The sequence below is a fragment of the Phyllostomus hastatus genome, unplaced genomic scaffold, assembly GCF_019186645.2.
Source record: "Phyllostomus hastatus isolate PE091 unplaced genomic scaffold, TTU_PhHast_1.1 phas_scaffold_317, whole genome shotgun sequence".
Classification (NCBI taxonomy): domain Eukaryota; kingdom Metazoa; phylum Chordata; class Mammalia; order Chiroptera; family Phyllostomidae; genus Phyllostomus; species Phyllostomus hastatus.
In genome coordinates this window covers 2,696,129-2,712,678 of record NW_025334023.1, presented here as the reverse complement: position 1 = coordinate 2,712,678, position 16,550 = coordinate 2,696,129, and the positions used below count along the sequence as shown (strand labels likewise).

The 16,550-nt window shown below is 39.5% G+C and overlaps 2 protein-coding genes and 1 non-coding gene across 3 annotated transcripts in view; 1 reads left to right on the top strand and 2 right to left on the bottom strand.

The window, feature by feature from the left end:
• The window catches only part of LOC123805282 (cytochrome c oxidase assembly factor 4 homolog, mitochondrial), a 46,705-nt gene extending 38,738 nt beyond the window's left edge, over positions 1-7,967 (top strand). Inside the window, exons 4-5 of the transcript XR_006783299.1 lie at positions 6,088-6,326; positions 7,211-7,967. The gene's annotated coding sequence lies outside the window, so the exon portion shown is untranslated. The remainder of the gene's footprint in view (positions 1-6,087; positions 6,327-7,210) is intronic.
• Positions 1-16,550, bottom strand: part of MRPL48 (mitochondrial ribosomal protein L48) — a 48,114-nt gene that overhangs the window by 26,125 nt on the left and 5,439 nt on the right. Inside the window, exons 2-3 of the mRNA XM_045817762.1 lie at positions 12,006-12,058; positions 8,894-8,931 (exon numbers count right to left, since the gene is read on the bottom strand). Of these exons, the coding sequence (XP_045673718.1) occupies positions 8,894-8,931; positions 12,006-12,058 (91 nt within the window). The remainder of the gene's footprint in view (positions 1-8,893; positions 8,932-12,005; positions 12,059-16,550) is intronic.
• LOC123805662 lies at positions 7,128-7,234 on the bottom strand. The gene has a single exon (XR_006783327.1). It is a non-coding gene; the product is annotated as a U6 spliceosomal RNA (small nuclear RNA).

Genomic DNA, 16,550 nt, shown 5'->3' with positions numbered 1-16,550 from the left:
GACACTTTGGTTCGCAGCCCGTCCTCAATCCACTGAGCTACACCAGCCAGGGCTAGAATGTTTCCTTTTTAAAAAATATATCTTATTGATTATGCTATTATAGTTGAGTCAATTTTTCCCCTTTGCCCTCCTCCATCTGGTGCCCTACATTGCCTCCAGCAATCCCTCCCCTCAGTTCATGTCCATGGGTCATGCATGTAAGTTCTTTGACTACTACATTTCCTATACTGTTCTTAACCTACCAACTTAGAACCTACGTCTATTCTGTACCTGCCAACTTGTCTTAATTCCTGTACCTTTTCCCCCATTCTCCCCCTTCACCCTCCCACCTGATAACCCTTCAAATGATCTCCATATCTATGATTCTGTTTCTGTTCTGCTTGTTTGCTTAGTTTGTATTTTGGATTCAATTATTGATAGTTGTGACTTTATTGTCATTTTAATGTTCATGGCTTTAATCTTCTTTTTCTTAGATAAGTCCCTTTAACATTTCATATAATAATGGCTCGGTGATAATGAACTCCTTTAGCTTTACCTTGTCTGCAAAGCACTTTGTCTGCCCTTCCATTCTAAATGATAGCTTTGCTGGATAGAGTAATCTACGTTGTAGGTCCTCTTTTCTACACTTGGAATACTTATTGCCAGTCCCTTCTTGCCTGCCAAATTTCTTTCAAGCAATCAGCTGACAGTCATATGGGAGCTCCTTTGTAAGTAACTATCTACATTTCTTTTGCTACTTTTAAATTCTCTCCTTATCTTTAACCTTTGACAGATTAATTATGATGTATTTTGGTGTGGCCCTCTTTGCATCCTTCTTGTTTGTGACTCTCTGTACTTCCTGGACTTGTATGTCTATTTCCTTCACCAAATCAGGGAAGTTTTTTTTCATTATTTCTTCAAATAAGTTTTCAATTTCTTGCTCTTTCTATTCTCTTTCTGGCACCCCATGATTCAAATGTTGGTGCATGTGAAGTTGTTCCAGAGGCTCCTTGGCCTATCCTTGTTTTTTTGATTCTTTTTTCTTCTTGCTGTTCTGATCAAATGTTTTTTTCTTCCTTATGTTCCAAATCATTGACTTGATTCTTGGCTTCATCTACTCCACTGTAGGTTCCCTGTAGATTTTTCTTTATCTCATTAGTGTAGCCCTCTTTTCTGCCTGGGTCTCTTTTATGCTGTTGAAGTACCCGATGAGTTCCTTAAGCATCCTAATAACCAGTGTTTTGAACTCTACATCTGACAGATATCTCCATTTTGTTTAGTTCTTTTTCTGCAGTTTTGTTCTGTTCTTTCATCTGGGCAATAATTCTTTGCCTCCTCAATTTGGCAGCCACTCTCTGTGTGTTTCTATGTATTTGATAGAGCTGCTTTGACTCCTTTTCTTAGTAGCATGGCCTGTTGTAGAAAAGTGCACCTTTAAGTGGATGGCGCAGAGCCTTAGGTAATTGTCAGGGTGGGGCAAATCATGTAAACCAGGTTGATGGAGTTTCCAAATGGTGTTGCCATTCTGTGGCTCTGTGTTGGGGAGGGCTCAGAAAGGGGACATCACTGGATGTGTATGGAGTTTTTTCGGGGAAGAAGCTGTCCCCAGCACTCATCCTGATGTCAGGCACTTCAGTTTCTCCAGGTATGTTGCTGGTGCCCTTCTAGCTGCTGCCCCATTGCTGAAGTCCAGAGGGAATGAGCCTGTGTAAGTCCTAAGTCTGTTGTGGGCTCTTTAAAAGGAGACTTCTGAGGATCCCACAGTTTCTTCCACCACCCCAACCCCCATTGGTTTTTGCAGTGAGAAGTTATGGGGACTTATCTTCTTGGCACTGGAGCCCTGGGCTGGGTAGTCTGGTATGGGGCTGGGATTCCTTCACTCCCAAGGTATCCCTTCCAATTTTTATCCATCATACATAGGTATGGGACCACCCATTCTGCATCTCCGTATCTCTGCACCTCTCTACTCATCTCCCCATCTCCCCCACTCCTACCCATCTGGATGAATGTGACTTCTTTAATTCCTTGGTTGTTAGATTTTCATACAGCTCTATTTTCTGATGTTTCTGGGTGATAATTTTTTTTTTGTAGTCTAGTTGTAATTTTTGCTGTGGTTGTGCAAGGAGGCAAGCTGTGCTTAACCACACCCCTATCTTAACTGGAAGTCTCCAGAGGAATGTTTCTTAAGCTTCTCTTTTTAAAATGGGTTCCCACACAAGTTGGCTCTGTGCCAGGCCAATCAGAGACTGACTTCAGAGTCAATCCTATATTTAAAATCACACTATTTCATCCAGACAGCCCTGAGATATGCATTAGTCCTATAATATGCACTATTCCACATCTACTATTACATGCCAACGACTGCATAGAACCTGAGACAAAGATAACTAAAATATGCTACTTTCCCCAGAGACACTCACTCAGTGTGTCCTGGGCAAGGATGATGGGAAAACAGGTAATTATCTTACGTTGTACAAAATATTTCAGTGGAGATGAGAGCAAGGTAGTAAGTACCTAGAGGAAGAAACAACTAACTCTGCCTAATGGGGTGGGAGTGGGGAAGGGTGCAGAGGAATAGGTTCAGAAGAGGTAAATGCTGCATTCTTGAAGGAGTAAGAGTATACTATTCAAGGAACAAGGAGGTATTTTTGGTATTCGTTACTAAAGACCACTGAACATAACTGAGGTGTGTTCTTGGACCCTGCCCCCAAATTGCTCTCTGAATCTAAGACTTTTCATCCTTTGAGCCTTTTGAGTTTCAACTCTGCAACTTGGGACCCCACCCAAGGAGCTCATATCCAAATCCTCCTGATGGGTACACAATGATCCTCAGACCAGAGCCTTGCAAATTAATCTTATCCAACAAGATTTTATCATGACCTCAAAAATAAGACTTTGAAAAAAGCACTGAACCCTTCAAACCATGTTCATTCACTTAATAAATATTTATCAATTCCCATCAGGGTAGCCAGTGACAATTATACCCTCATAGTCATGTGAATAGCACACACTTGAGCTGTGAGGTGTATAACCAACCCATTATCTGTGGCAACACTATTGGTACCACGCAATGCCCTAGAAGCTGGGGCTATAACAATGGACAAAGACAGAGTCCCTACAACAAAGAGCCTATGATCTACTGGGGAAACAGTAATACCAATGCAGGGTGATAAGGGCTATACATGGGAGGGGCAATGAAGCTGGTCTTGAGGTGCCGGGAAAGGATTCTTAGAGCAGGTGGCTTTTAAATAAAACTTGAAGGATTCTAAGAGTCATTAGAGAACAGGGTATGGGGAAAGGAAAAGCCAGACAGAATTTCAAGGCAGAACATGAGGAGCAGGGTGGCAAGAGACGAGTTTACAGAAACAGGCAAAGCTCAGGAAGGGCTTAATTATTGAACACTTATGATATGCCAGGCACTATGCTAAGAATTGGGGATATAAAAGTAGACAAGGCCAACAAAACTCCAGTTAATGGAGCTGACAATCTAGTGGGAGGAAGGTATAATTAATGGAAGGCACAAAGTAAACATAAAATTATTAGTTGAGATAAATAATAAAAAAAAGCACAAGCGGGCTATTGCAATACAATCGGTGTATCTATTTTAGACTGGAGTCTCAGGGAAGGCCTGTCTGGAAAAAATGACATGTGAACTGTGATCAGAATTCAGAGGGAAACAGTAACAGTGGTTATCCCCAGGGAGGAGAAGTGGCTAGAAGGCAGGAGGAGAGGGACATTTACTGTTTTATATTCTTGTGTCTTTTAAAACTTGTTCCATACATGCATTACCTATGCAAAAAATAAATAAAATAAATTGAGACCTGAAAGGCAAATAGGAGTTTATTAAGTGAAAAGACGGAGGATGAATGTTCTAGGCAGAGGAAATAGCACATGTGAAGGCTCCACTGTGCGACACAGTTTTGGCACGTGCAAGGAACAAAAAGGCTGTCTGTGGGACCGGCGCAAAGTGAGAGGGGCACAGAGAGTACCAGAAACTCGAACAGCGAGTTGGAACACACCACAGTGGGCCTTGTTAAGGGTGTGGATTTCTGACTGAACAAGCACAAGCAGGGAAATTATATGTCTATTACATTTTGAAAAGATTACACTTTGGTCGTCCTGGGGAGAGGGAGTGTGGACAGAAGGAGTAAGAGATACAAGTGGTGGCCTTGCTTAAGTTATTGTTGGGGATCTCAGAGTATCCACATCCCTCTCTCTCATTCCATCCTCCAGGGCTTACAAATTAATCCTTCTAAAACACAGATCTAATCAAATTACTTTCTTTCATTAATTCAATTATTTATTTATTGCACACACACAATTTTTTAAAAAGTAGTTATTATGTGCAAAGCACCATACCAATCACTACAGACACACCAACGAATGAGACAAGAAAGGTCTTTTGCCATATTTCAAAATGTTTGATGATTTTCTACTGCCCAAAGTTAACACTTCTTAGGTGAGCATGGAAGAACTTTGATTTCATAATCTAGTTCCAACTACTTCATCTCCTTGTTCTCCCCTCCTCCAGGCCTTTAAAACCTTGTTCCTCAGCATCAGCTACACTGGCCACTCTGTAGAAACCATGCACTTTTCATACCCCTGTCACCCTGGACACTCCCCCTGCTGGGACTGCATCCTTCTGCCTGGTGAAACCCTATAAGCCTTCAGAGCCAGCTCCAGTGTCACAGTCTCTGGGAAACTCTTCTGCTGCTCTAAACCTACAAAGATCACCGAGAGTTCACTTCATCTCTCTCCCATGCGTCCATTACAGGGGTGGGCAAAAGTAGGTTTACAGTGGTTGATGTGGAAAATAATACAATAATTAATAAACAATAATACAAGAATAAACTCTTTGGCATACTCATGACTGTAAATCTACTTTTGCCCATCCCTGTATACAGTAAAACCTTTGTATAAATAAAACTCAGATACCATCACCACCTTGAAATACACAGATACTCAATAACCCTCCAGTGGTTTTAAAAAGTAGGACCAAAAGTGACATTGGTCAGGTGAGAGTGCCACAAATGCTTGCCTCGCCTCAGCCTCTCACGCACTGGAATTCACTGGCAAGGAGGCACTTTCAAATTCAGTTTGGGGCAATTCCTATAATTAGAGCAGCTGGTTAATTAAGAAGCCAATTCAAACTACTGTTAAATTAACCATTTTCTTCCTTAAATGAAAGGTTTTGTTTAAATTACCAGTGGTTAACCTGCTTAATTAGCCAGTTGTTTTAATTATAAAATTTACAACTTTGAAAGCCTTTGATTTCTGATAAGTTCAACTGAATTTCCCTCTCGCTGTGTGTCATTAAGCTGGGTTTCCTGCTGTCACATTGACATTGCAGCCTCCTAAGAGAAAAGGCAACTCTTTTCTCTTAGACACAAAACCCCAGGGTTTCGAAAGGAGGCTTTGAAAATCTTTCAGTTAGCACGACTCCAGGATGTGATCACACACGGGCTGCTCGCACCTCGCACCCTTGCCTGTGCACGTGCCGGAGCCGGCTGTCCTTCGGTGTCCTTGTCACTAAACTCAGTGCTCAACCCATCAACCCGGGGTGCGGGTAAACAAATTCACTTTAATTATTTCTCCTGCAAAATTGGAACAAGTATTTTTAGCACAGCTATGCAGAAGAAAACGAGAAAAACACTGGCGTAGCCCCAGCCAAGAATTAATTACAGGATATTCTCTTCATTCAACAGACTGCTCGTCCCCGACAAACCCTACCCAGCACCTGGCAAGTAGTATGTGCTCATAAAATGTGTGTGTGTAAATATATATAAAAATACATGTTTATTTATATATATTATATGTGTGTGTGTATATATATATATATATATATATTTTTTTTAAGGTTCTTGAGATAGTTTACCAAGATTCTGCAATGATTTGGCCCTGGCAGCTACCCACTTTTGTTTCAAAATCTATTTTCAAACATTTTTCAGGTTTTCTAATTACACTGAACTACGCGGACTGCAATATACCTTGCTTCTCTGACTCCACCTTTTTGCCCATGCTGTAATGAGAGGACTCCGAGTTCCCTTCACTTAACCTCTTTAGACCTCTTTGTAAATATCTACTTCTACCTCTCTATGTATGCTTCAGTCAGTGAGAAAAAGGCGTTCACTACCTTCCGGCCCATGCCTTGGAGAGAGCGGCTGGGATGGCGCCCAGGGCCCACAGCAAGCGTGAAGGGTGAAGGCAGGAATGCAACACTACTCCCGGCTCTTTTCGCCTGAACATCATTACAATTCAACTTTCAAATTTCTGACTTTAAAGATATCTCAAAGAACCCATGAAAAAAATGCCAAGTTTTCAAGTAGAATCTTGGCATGCCGACATTGGTGAGTTACCCTGGGCCTTGGAGCTTTCTAAACATTGGGATTCCCTAACAACAATTGAAAAATGGGCACAGGAAAACATAAATGACCGGTATGAAAATGTATGAAAATATGTTTAAGCAACTGCTAATCAAACACATGGAAATTAAAAATACAAGGGGTGGCATTTTTTATTATTAGCAAATATTTTAAAAATAATAATACTGACAAACGTATAAAAAAGGGATTCTGAAATACCAAAGAAATATAAAATGGTGCAGTCTTCTGGAGAGCAGTTTAGTAATACACATCAATAACTTTAAAAATGTGCATTTCCTCTGACCTAACAATTTCATGTTTCCCAAGTAAACAATCAGACAAGGGAACAAATACTAATGTATAAGGATCTTCACCATAGTATTGTTTACACTGGAAATTCTTGGAGACAACTTAAATTTCACCGAATAGGACACTGAGTAAATTACGTTATTATCCCCTACCTGTCTCTTCAAAAGGATCCCTATTGGGTCTTTTCCAACAGCATTTAACATGCTCTATTTGATCTCAGCTTTAAAAACAAAATGAAACAAACAAACAAATAAAACCCTCAGAATTAGATAGTTATCAAATACTGAAATATACTCCAAAACTGTATGTAACCAGTAGTATTAAAACAGCTTGGTACTGGCATCAAATATACAGACAGATCAATGAAATAAAATAAAGTTAAAATAGTCCTGTACCTGTATGAAAATTTAGTATGTGATAAAGGTGATACTTTCAAACCTATGGAGCAAAGATGGATTTTTTGTATTTTTGTTCTTTTAAAATAGGGAACGCTTCACAATTTTGCGTGTCATCCTAGCTCAGGAGTCATGCTAATCTTCTCTGTGTTGTTCCAATTTTAGTACATGTGCCACTGAAGCAAGCACGGAAAGACGGATGTTTTAATGTTGAAACAACTGACTACTCATTCTGGGGATAAAATTGCATTACCACCCAACTCTAATTCCATATGGACCACATATCTAAAGGAAAAAAATAAAGAAGATAACATGAAGGATTTTTAAAAAAATAATCTTGGCGTACAGAAGATCTTTCTCTCTAAGCATGAAAGAGTATCTGGAAATCAAAACTTAACACACATATCTGTATAAAAATTTAAAACTTCTATTTAACAAAAAACACAAAAACAAAATCAAGGGACAGATGACTGAAAACCATACAAAGCATATATAACAGAAAAATGCTAATTTCCTTAGAATATAAAACCTAGATAAAAGTTTCTTATAGATCAAAAGTGAAAAAGCAAACAATCTAATAAAAAAAGGGGCAAAAAATATAAACCGTTCACAAGGAAAGAAATACAAATAAATGGTAGTAACAATATGAAAAAGTGACAAACTCAAGAAATGCAAATTACAAGGAGACATAATTTTTGACTAACAAAAAAATAAGATGTTTTATAATATCCAGTTTTGGCCAGAAAATAAAAATGTAAATTAACACAACTTCTTTGAAGGGCAATTTAACAACTCTTACCAAAATTTTCAATTCACAGTCTACTGATGCAGCAAGTTCAATTCCAGGAATTAATCTTACAAATGTACAAAAACAAGTTTGCAATGAAGTATAACAATGGTTGCTGCAGCATTTTTTGAAATATCAAAAACTAAATACAACCTAAATGTCCAGCTTTAAGATATAGTCATACATATACATTATATATATGTTCTTGTATGCACAAAACTTCCTTTTTCTTTTTTTCTTTTTTGGTTTGTCAATGTATTTTTTTAATTTTAATTTTATTTTATTTTAATCATTGTTCAAGTACAGTTTTCTCCCTTTTACTCCCATTCCAGCCCACCCACCCAACCCTCCCCACTTCCCTCCCATTATATGCACAAAACTTTCTTGAAAAATATCTAAAAAATTTCTATCAGTGGATATCACTAGGGAGTAAGACTGGGAAATAGAAGAAAATTCAACTTTTTATCATACATCTTTTGTACAGTTTACATTTGTTTTTACCACATGCATTCTTATGAATATTTACATTTGAGACCTTTTTAACAGATGATAATTTCAATACTAACTTTTAAAAAACTTCCTCAGAATACACAGTAGTTCAGAATGAACTTTGGCTCTGGCCAGGTAGCGCAGTTGGCTGGAGTGTCGTCCTGACAAGCTAAGGTTGCGAGCACCATCCCCAGTCAGGGCACAAACAAGAAGCAACCAATGAATGCATGGGTGGGTGGAACAACAAATCAATGTTTCTCTCCCTCATTCTCTCTCTCTCTCTCTCTCACAAATCAGTAAGAGAAAAAAAATTTAAGTGAGAAAACCAACCTATGGAGATGTAGCCAAAGGTCACACAATAAGTATGTGGTAGAGTTAGAATCCAAACTGCAGAGCTCTTGCTGTTAACCTCTACTGCATGTTTTTGCCCAGTGTCCTATTCCATGAGAGGGCTAGGATGCGGTCCCAGCCACTGTTCTCAAAGATATGTTAGGCATCCTTCTAGACAAAATTATTAGAGTGTTAGAGAGTCACTTAAAGCAGGCAGACTACACCAGGAAATAAATGCTTACCTGCAGAACAGATGGGATTCTCTCCTGAACTTTTGAATCTAAAAAAAGGGAGAGTATATGTAGAATACAATTAGATACTGACTGTTCACTTGCCCAGTTATCCAAACTTGTAAAATCCTCATTACGGATAAGTCAATGTGAACAACAATTAAAAAAAAAAGGATATGTTAATATTAGATATGTCCTTATTCCCCCTCCCTTTCACAAATATTTTTAAGGACCTATTGTACAATGTGCCAGACAATGTGCTAGGTCTTGAGGATGCAAAACTAAGTAACTGTCTCTATCAGTGGTCCGGTCAGGAGAGAGAGACTATATGTAAACAAATGCTGGCCACAGTACAATACTGGTCCAGAGCAAAAACAGGGACAAGATTTGGTGGAACACAAAGGAAAGTGTGACCATTTCTACCAGGGAGTTGAAACTGCCTTATTTACTCTTACAGGTAAAACATTCTAGGCAGAGGGATAAAAGTGGTTATGTTTGGGGAACAGCAAGCAGTTGCATGTAAGGAGAACTCAAGCAGCAGGAAATGATACAGGTTGAAAGAGGTAATCAGGGGCCAGTTTATGAAGAAACTTGTATACTGTGCTAAGTAGTTTGGTCTTTACTCTGTGTAGGCAGTGGGAAGCTTCTGGCAGAGTTTAAGCATGGGAGTGATATGGTCAAGTTTAAGTTTTGGAAAGTTGCCCTGGCTGGGTAGCTCAGTTGGTCAGAGTATCGTCCCCATATACCAAGGATGGGGGTTCAATCCCTGGTCAGGGTACATGCAAGAATCAACCAATGAATGCATAAATAGTAGAAGAACAGATTGATCTCTCTCTCCCCCTTTCTCTCTAAAATCAATAAATAAAGTAAGTTTTGGAAAGTTAACCCTGGCAGTAGGTGAGAAATGAATGGGAAGAGGTGAGGCAAGAGAACCAGTGAGGTGGTTCTTGCAGGAGTCTTGCATTATTAGAACAAGCTCATGGAGGATGCAGAGGAAGGGACAGCAATGAGAGCCAGACTGGAGACAGAAGCCAGAGAACATGGAGGAGGATAAAACGGTTCTGTCTGGCTGACTTGGTAAGCAGAGTATTTTAGTTAAGCATCCTGCAAAGCTTTGACACTACACTGTGGAACAAGTTAGAGACAAGTAGACCTGTGATTAAATGCTGACTCTACCATTTCTAAACTATGACCATAAGCAAGTTGTTTTATATCTCTGTAACTCAGTTATCTCACCTTTAAAATGCAGATAATAATAGTATAATCTCATGGGACTGAAAATCTATCTTAAACTCTCTGAGCCAGCTTCCTCTTTTGTAAAATGACAATATTTACATTTGTCCTGTAGTATTTTTGTTTATTAGAGAGAATATGTAAAATGCCTAGCATGGAGCCATAGTAAGTGCATATTGAATAGCTGACTGATTAATGGAAAAACAGGTTAAGATGGAAAGGGAATAACAGGGAAAAGGCATTAATAAATGTAAATGATTAAAGAAATCATCCAGGCTCACGAGCATCACGTGGTCCAGGAAGATACTCAGTTCATTGTTTTATATCATGTGGCTGCCACACATAAGCCACTCAGTGGCTATCTGCTGAATAGAGAAATAAATAAACTGCCAAATACTCTTCATTACCATCTAGAGAAAAACCAATGGAGAGGCAGCATGCTGTATATGCAGAACAGTGAAAAACAACTTGGGTTTGAATCCTAACTCCAATTCATTAGCTATGTCATCTTAGAGCTATCGATTAACCATTCTGAATCTCAGTTGTTTATGCATATAATTGAGATAACATCATCTGTTTCACCAGATCACTATGGAGAGCTATTAATTCAATAAAAATTATTTATTAAATGCCCATTATGTGTCAAGACACCATTCTAAGGGCTAGGGATATAGCAGTAAACAAAACTAGAAAGTCTTTATCCGTATGATGCTGATATTCTAGTGGGCAGGGTGAGGAAGACAGATGATTTAAATATATATACACATACATATATATAAAATGTGTCAGGTGGTGACACCTGCTATGAAAAATAAAGCAAGGTAAGGAGATAGAGATTCACGGAGGGGTAGTCAGGGAAGGCCTCTCTAATGAGATGACATTTGGGCACAAACCTGAATGAAGTCAGAGGGCAAACCACATGGGTGTCTGAGGGGAGAACATGCAAAGATTCTTAGGTGGGAGGATGCTTAGATCATCAAGGAATAGAAAGGGAGCCAGCATGGCTAAAGCTGAGTAAGTAGTAGTACCCAATGAGGAAATAGGTTATATAAAGACTTGAAAGCCATGGTAGGGACTGCAGCTCTTATTTCAATGGGAGAGTTCTGAGACAGAAGTGACATCAGCTAACTTGATTTTAAAGGAATCACTCTGATTTTAGTGCTAAGAATAGAAGACAAAAATAAAAGCAGGAAGACCAATTAGAAGGAAGGATGATGGTAGTTAAAAACATAAGAAGCTTGCTCTGGCCAAGTGGCTCAGTTGGTTGGAGCATCATCCCATTCACCAAAAGTTTCCAGGTTCAGTCCTGGGTCAGGGCACATACCTAGGATGCAGGTTCGATTCCTGGTAAGGGTGCATATGGGAGGCAACCGATTGATATTTCTCTCTTACATTGATGTTTCTCTCTCTCTTTCTTCCTCCCTCTTTCTCCCTCTCTAAAATCAGTAAACATATCCTTGGGTAAGAATAAAGAAGAAAATTCTCATACATCAAAAAAGAAGTGGTTTTTTGAAAAAAAAAAAAAGATAAGGAGCTGGTCCCTAGTAGTTTAGTAAAACAGAAAGTATGAGGCCTGAAACTGGAGGTAAGAAATGGTTTAAGTCTGTAATATTTCAAAAGGTGAGCCAACAGGATTGGTTAAAGAATTGGATGTAGAGTGAGAGAAATAACAATGTCAAGGCTGACTCCAAAGATTTTGGCACAAGCAACTAGATGAAGGGAACTGTCACTCTCTGAAAATGGGGAAAGAGCAAGATGGCAGGGGAGTTCACACTGCAGGTACTCGGCAGGCGTGGAAGTGGAGATGATGAAAGAAAAATGCTGTGTGAACTACCTAGCAGAATGCAAATATTAGCTATATTTAAGTACTGTTATTAATTAATATACTTACCTTAAGAGGGGAAAGGCTTGCTTAAAAATGACATCGTTCTTCAAACACAGCACCTACAGCAAAACAGCCATGTTAGGAAAATCTTACAAACTAATAAACTTCCAAGCACTTCTTCACAGAGAGCCTAGAAACCCATGAACACAAACAAAAGGACCCAAAGGCTCTTGTCTAGCAAAGAGGCCGTCCGTAGTTAATACCAAACGTGCAGGCAAACCAAGGTCGTCTTCTTTTTCTTATTCCATCCACTACAGAAAATGCTTAAAAAACAAAAGCCCCCCACTTCCATGCTGCCTTTTTTAAAAAAAGAACCTTATTTCCCCTTTCCAATTTGTTCCATTTTTTTCTAACGTCAGTCAACAATTATTATGCTTCTGCCAAGCACAGATACCATACGACAGACTTCCTTAACTTCTTCCTTAATTCTCAAAACACTGCAAAGCAATTTTATAGATGAGGCAAGTAAGGCCCATGGAGGTGATAGTCCAAGAAATTATAGTCAGTAAGTAGCTAAGAGAACTGTTTTACTCCAAAGGCTATTTGCTCTATTACAACACACTGTCTCTCTCAATAGTAATAATAGTGTTATGACATCAACAAAACAATAATAATGAGAGAGACAGTAACAATAGAAGCTTCTCTCCCTGAGGTTCCCCTCCCCAGTTATTTCCATCTTAGCCTGTCCTGTTGGGCACCCACTCTAAAGATCACCAGTGTAGCTTTACTAAGGGAGTGTTTAACAGAGAGGAAGTCTATTTTTATAAAGTAACTAGATAATAAATACTAAATGTCCTTAGGTCCCATAACATAAAGAGAAAATCCTGTCCACGGTGGGTAACAATTTCAATTCCTTCAACATGTATGTGTTAAAAGCCTTTTACACAAAAACAAAGTCTGAGAAACTGTTACAAACAAGAGGCACCTAAGGAGACCGGACAACTAAATGTAACATAATAACCTGGATGGGGCTCTGGGAAACAAAAAGGACATCAGTTAAAAAAAGAAAGAAATATGAATAAATAATGGACTTTAATTAATAATAATATATCAACACTAGTTCATTAATTATGAAAAATGTACCATACTAATATAAGTTAATAGGGAAAACTAGATGTGAGGTATATGGGAATTCTCTGTATCATCTTTGCAACTTTTCTATACTTCTAAAACTATTCTAAAATAAAGTTTATTTTTTAAAAAACTATTATGTGCCAACTACTGTAATAAATATTAACAGGAATATAAAAACAAAAATGTGAAAACATTATGCTAAGTGAAAGAAATTAGTCACAAGGGCCAAATGCATGACTATATTTATATGAAATACTGGGAATAGGCAAATCTGAAGGGAAAGAAAGCAGATCAGTGGCTGGCTGGTGCCGAGGGATTGAGGAGCTGGGGATGACAGCCAAGGGATAGGGGGTTTGTTCCCGGAGTGATGAATGTTCTAAAATTGATTGTAGTGATGGCTGCACAACTCTGAATATTACAAGCCATTGAATTGTACACTTAAAATGGGTGAATTGTGTGGTACTTGAACTATATCTCAATAAAGCTGTTACAGGATGTCATAAACATACTCCTTAATTTTTAGTTCAAAAGATTGGAGATATAGGTATACATTTCTGTCAAAGAGCTAAGCAATAGTATAAGCATTATATGATTAAGTCACAATAAATGGTATGAACAACCAGCACTTCTGGCAGGAAACCCAGGTGAAGATGGCCAGAAGTTCTTAGCTTTTGGCCTGTTACAGACATTGCTGAGAATCTGCTCAAAGTCATGAACCTTCTCCCCAGACAAACACACACAGACATGGATATACAAAAGTTTGCATGCTACTTCAAAAGATTGACTGAAACTCTTAACATCACCCATAGACCACTATGCTAAACCAAGAGATCTTCAGGGGCAGGGGTCATGTTGTGTTCCTCCCAGGCATTGTAGACATTCAATCAAGGTATGTTTTGCTGAATAAATATGATTAGAAAGAAGTGAATGAGTGATAATCGATGCTACCCTCTCCTATGCTCCCACATCTTTTTATTTCAAGATTTTATTTATTTATTTTTAGAGAGAGGGGAAGGGGGAGAGAGAGGGAGAGAAACATTGATGTGCAAGAGATACATCCATCAGTTGCCTCTTGCATGCCCCCAATCAGGGACCAGGACCACCGTTCAGGCATGTGCCCTGACTGGGAATCAAACCCACCATCTTTCAGCCTATGGGATGACGCCCAGCCCACTGAGCCCCACCAGTTAGGGCACACACATATCTTTTGTTCAGTACCTACCACACTTCTAAATCATAATTCCTTTACAGGTTAAGTATTATTATCCCATTTTGCTGTTGAGCAAACTGAGATTAAATAATTTACCCAAAAGCAAATAGCTACTATGAAAACTAGCAAAGGATCTTAGGTTTCTCTGACTTCAAAGCAAATAATTTTCTAACTATTTTACACCCTTTCTCTCGTAAATGAATGTGTTGGTGCGTTGGAAGTGATTACATTTAGGAAAACTCTCCCAGAGAATAAGAGGTCATGAAGACTGGGAAGGATATAAATAGGCAGTAGGAAGGGCAAAGTATATAGACAATCCTAGAAATCACAACTGAATCAGATACTAAAAGACTGTAAAGTATGTATGTATATAAAGTGCTTAACCTAACATAAAAGATAGAGAGTAGGCAACTGTGTGCTCCAGGAGACAGGAACGCCAGCTGGCTCCCCCACCACTGACCACCATACTGTGGACCTTCAGAAGGACAGTAATTGCAAACGATTCCTTGTGTTTAACTGGGCCAAAATTCCTGCCACTAGTGAAAGAGGCCTCTGATGCCCTCCACGCTTCAGGGAAAAGGCATAGACTGAGCTGCCAGCCTCTGGCACTGTGTTCCTGACTTTCCAATCAACCCTTATAAAGGATTGCCTGTACTGTATTTTGACCAATGGGCCGAGACCTGCCTCATTCAATCAGAACTGCACAACTATATCCTCATTTGCATATTTCCTGACCAATCTGAACACAGAATTCTGACCAATCAGGACAAGCTATTTGGACCAATCAGACTGTGAGGATTTGGAGTCCTCATTTGCATAAAAAAGGACCAAGCAGGGATGGGGCATGGACTTAGATTTTATTTATTTATTTTTGTAGATAGGGGAAGGGAAGGAGAAAGAGAGGGAGAGAAACATCAATGTGTGGTTGCCTTTCATGCACCCCCTATGGGGGACCTGGCCTGCAACCCAGGCATGTGCTCTGACTAGGAATTGAATTGGCAACCTTTTGGTTCACAGGCCTGTGCTCAATCCACTGAGCTACACCAGCCAGGGTAGACTTTTTGTTTTTTAATTCTCACCTAAGGACTTTTTTTTTCTAATGCTTTGAGAGAGAGAGGCATCAATATGAGAAAGAAACATTCATTGGTTGCCTCTGCGAACCAAACCCAAGACTTTTTGGTGCACAGGATGATGCACCAATAGAGCCACACCAGCCAGGGCAGGGCCAGGACTTTCTTTATATAAATGGGCTTCTCCTTTGTGTTCATGGAGCACACTTTCAGTTTCCATCAGAGACTGTGTTTCCCGGGTTTGCAAACTGTTCATGTGAATAAGCTTTCTAGCCCTTCACCGTGCCCCAAATCGGGGACTCCTATTGGCGTTCGATTGGTAGCAGCAACCTTTTGTCATACCTTGGCTGGTACTTCCCATCTCTGGAATTAGAGCAAGTGACTCTAAGGGTCCTCCAGGCCCAAGATCTACATACCAACCATGACAAGCAGAAGAGAAATCCAGTGTGCAGCCCTAAGTGGTATGGCTCAGTGAGATGGGCATCTTCCCTCAAGCCAAAGTGTCGCCAGTTTGATTCCCGGTCAGAGCACATGTCTGGGTTGGGGACCAGGTTCCCAGTTGGGGGCGTGTAAGAGGCAACCTATGGATGTTCCTCTCACACATGGATGTTTCTCTCCCTTCTCTTTCTCCCTCCCTTCCCCTCTCTCTAAAAAATAAATAAAATTAAAAAAATAAAAAGAAAACCAGTGAACAGAATATATTCTTAAATGGGTCACTTCAAACAGAGGAAATACTGGATGGGAAGAAAGATCTAGATGAGACTAATTTTTCCTCACTTTAATTGTTCAGATTTTTGAGTCTCTACAATAGCAAAGGATTTAATTATCTAAAAGCCAGGCTTAAAGGTTGACAATTTTCTGGAAGACATTCAAACTGTGGTGTGAACACTCTCAGCTGAGAAATGTGCTTCCTCTCCCTGCAATGATCAGCAGTATTTATCAGGACCAAAGTAATCTATTTTGGGACTGTACCCACAAATACCCCCTCCTTCCAGTCAGCAAAGGAAGAGCAGCTCTAGCTCTGGAGCAAATGGAAGAGGAGGGCAGTGACGCTAGTGAATGAATGAATGAGGACACAGCTGCTACACTGGGTTTTGAAAATACTTCTCGCAGGAACTTGGGAGCCAAGAACTGAGAAAGGACTTCACAGCTACCAATGCTAAGTCACGAGGCAAAGCCTACAGTTCCTGAGTAGCT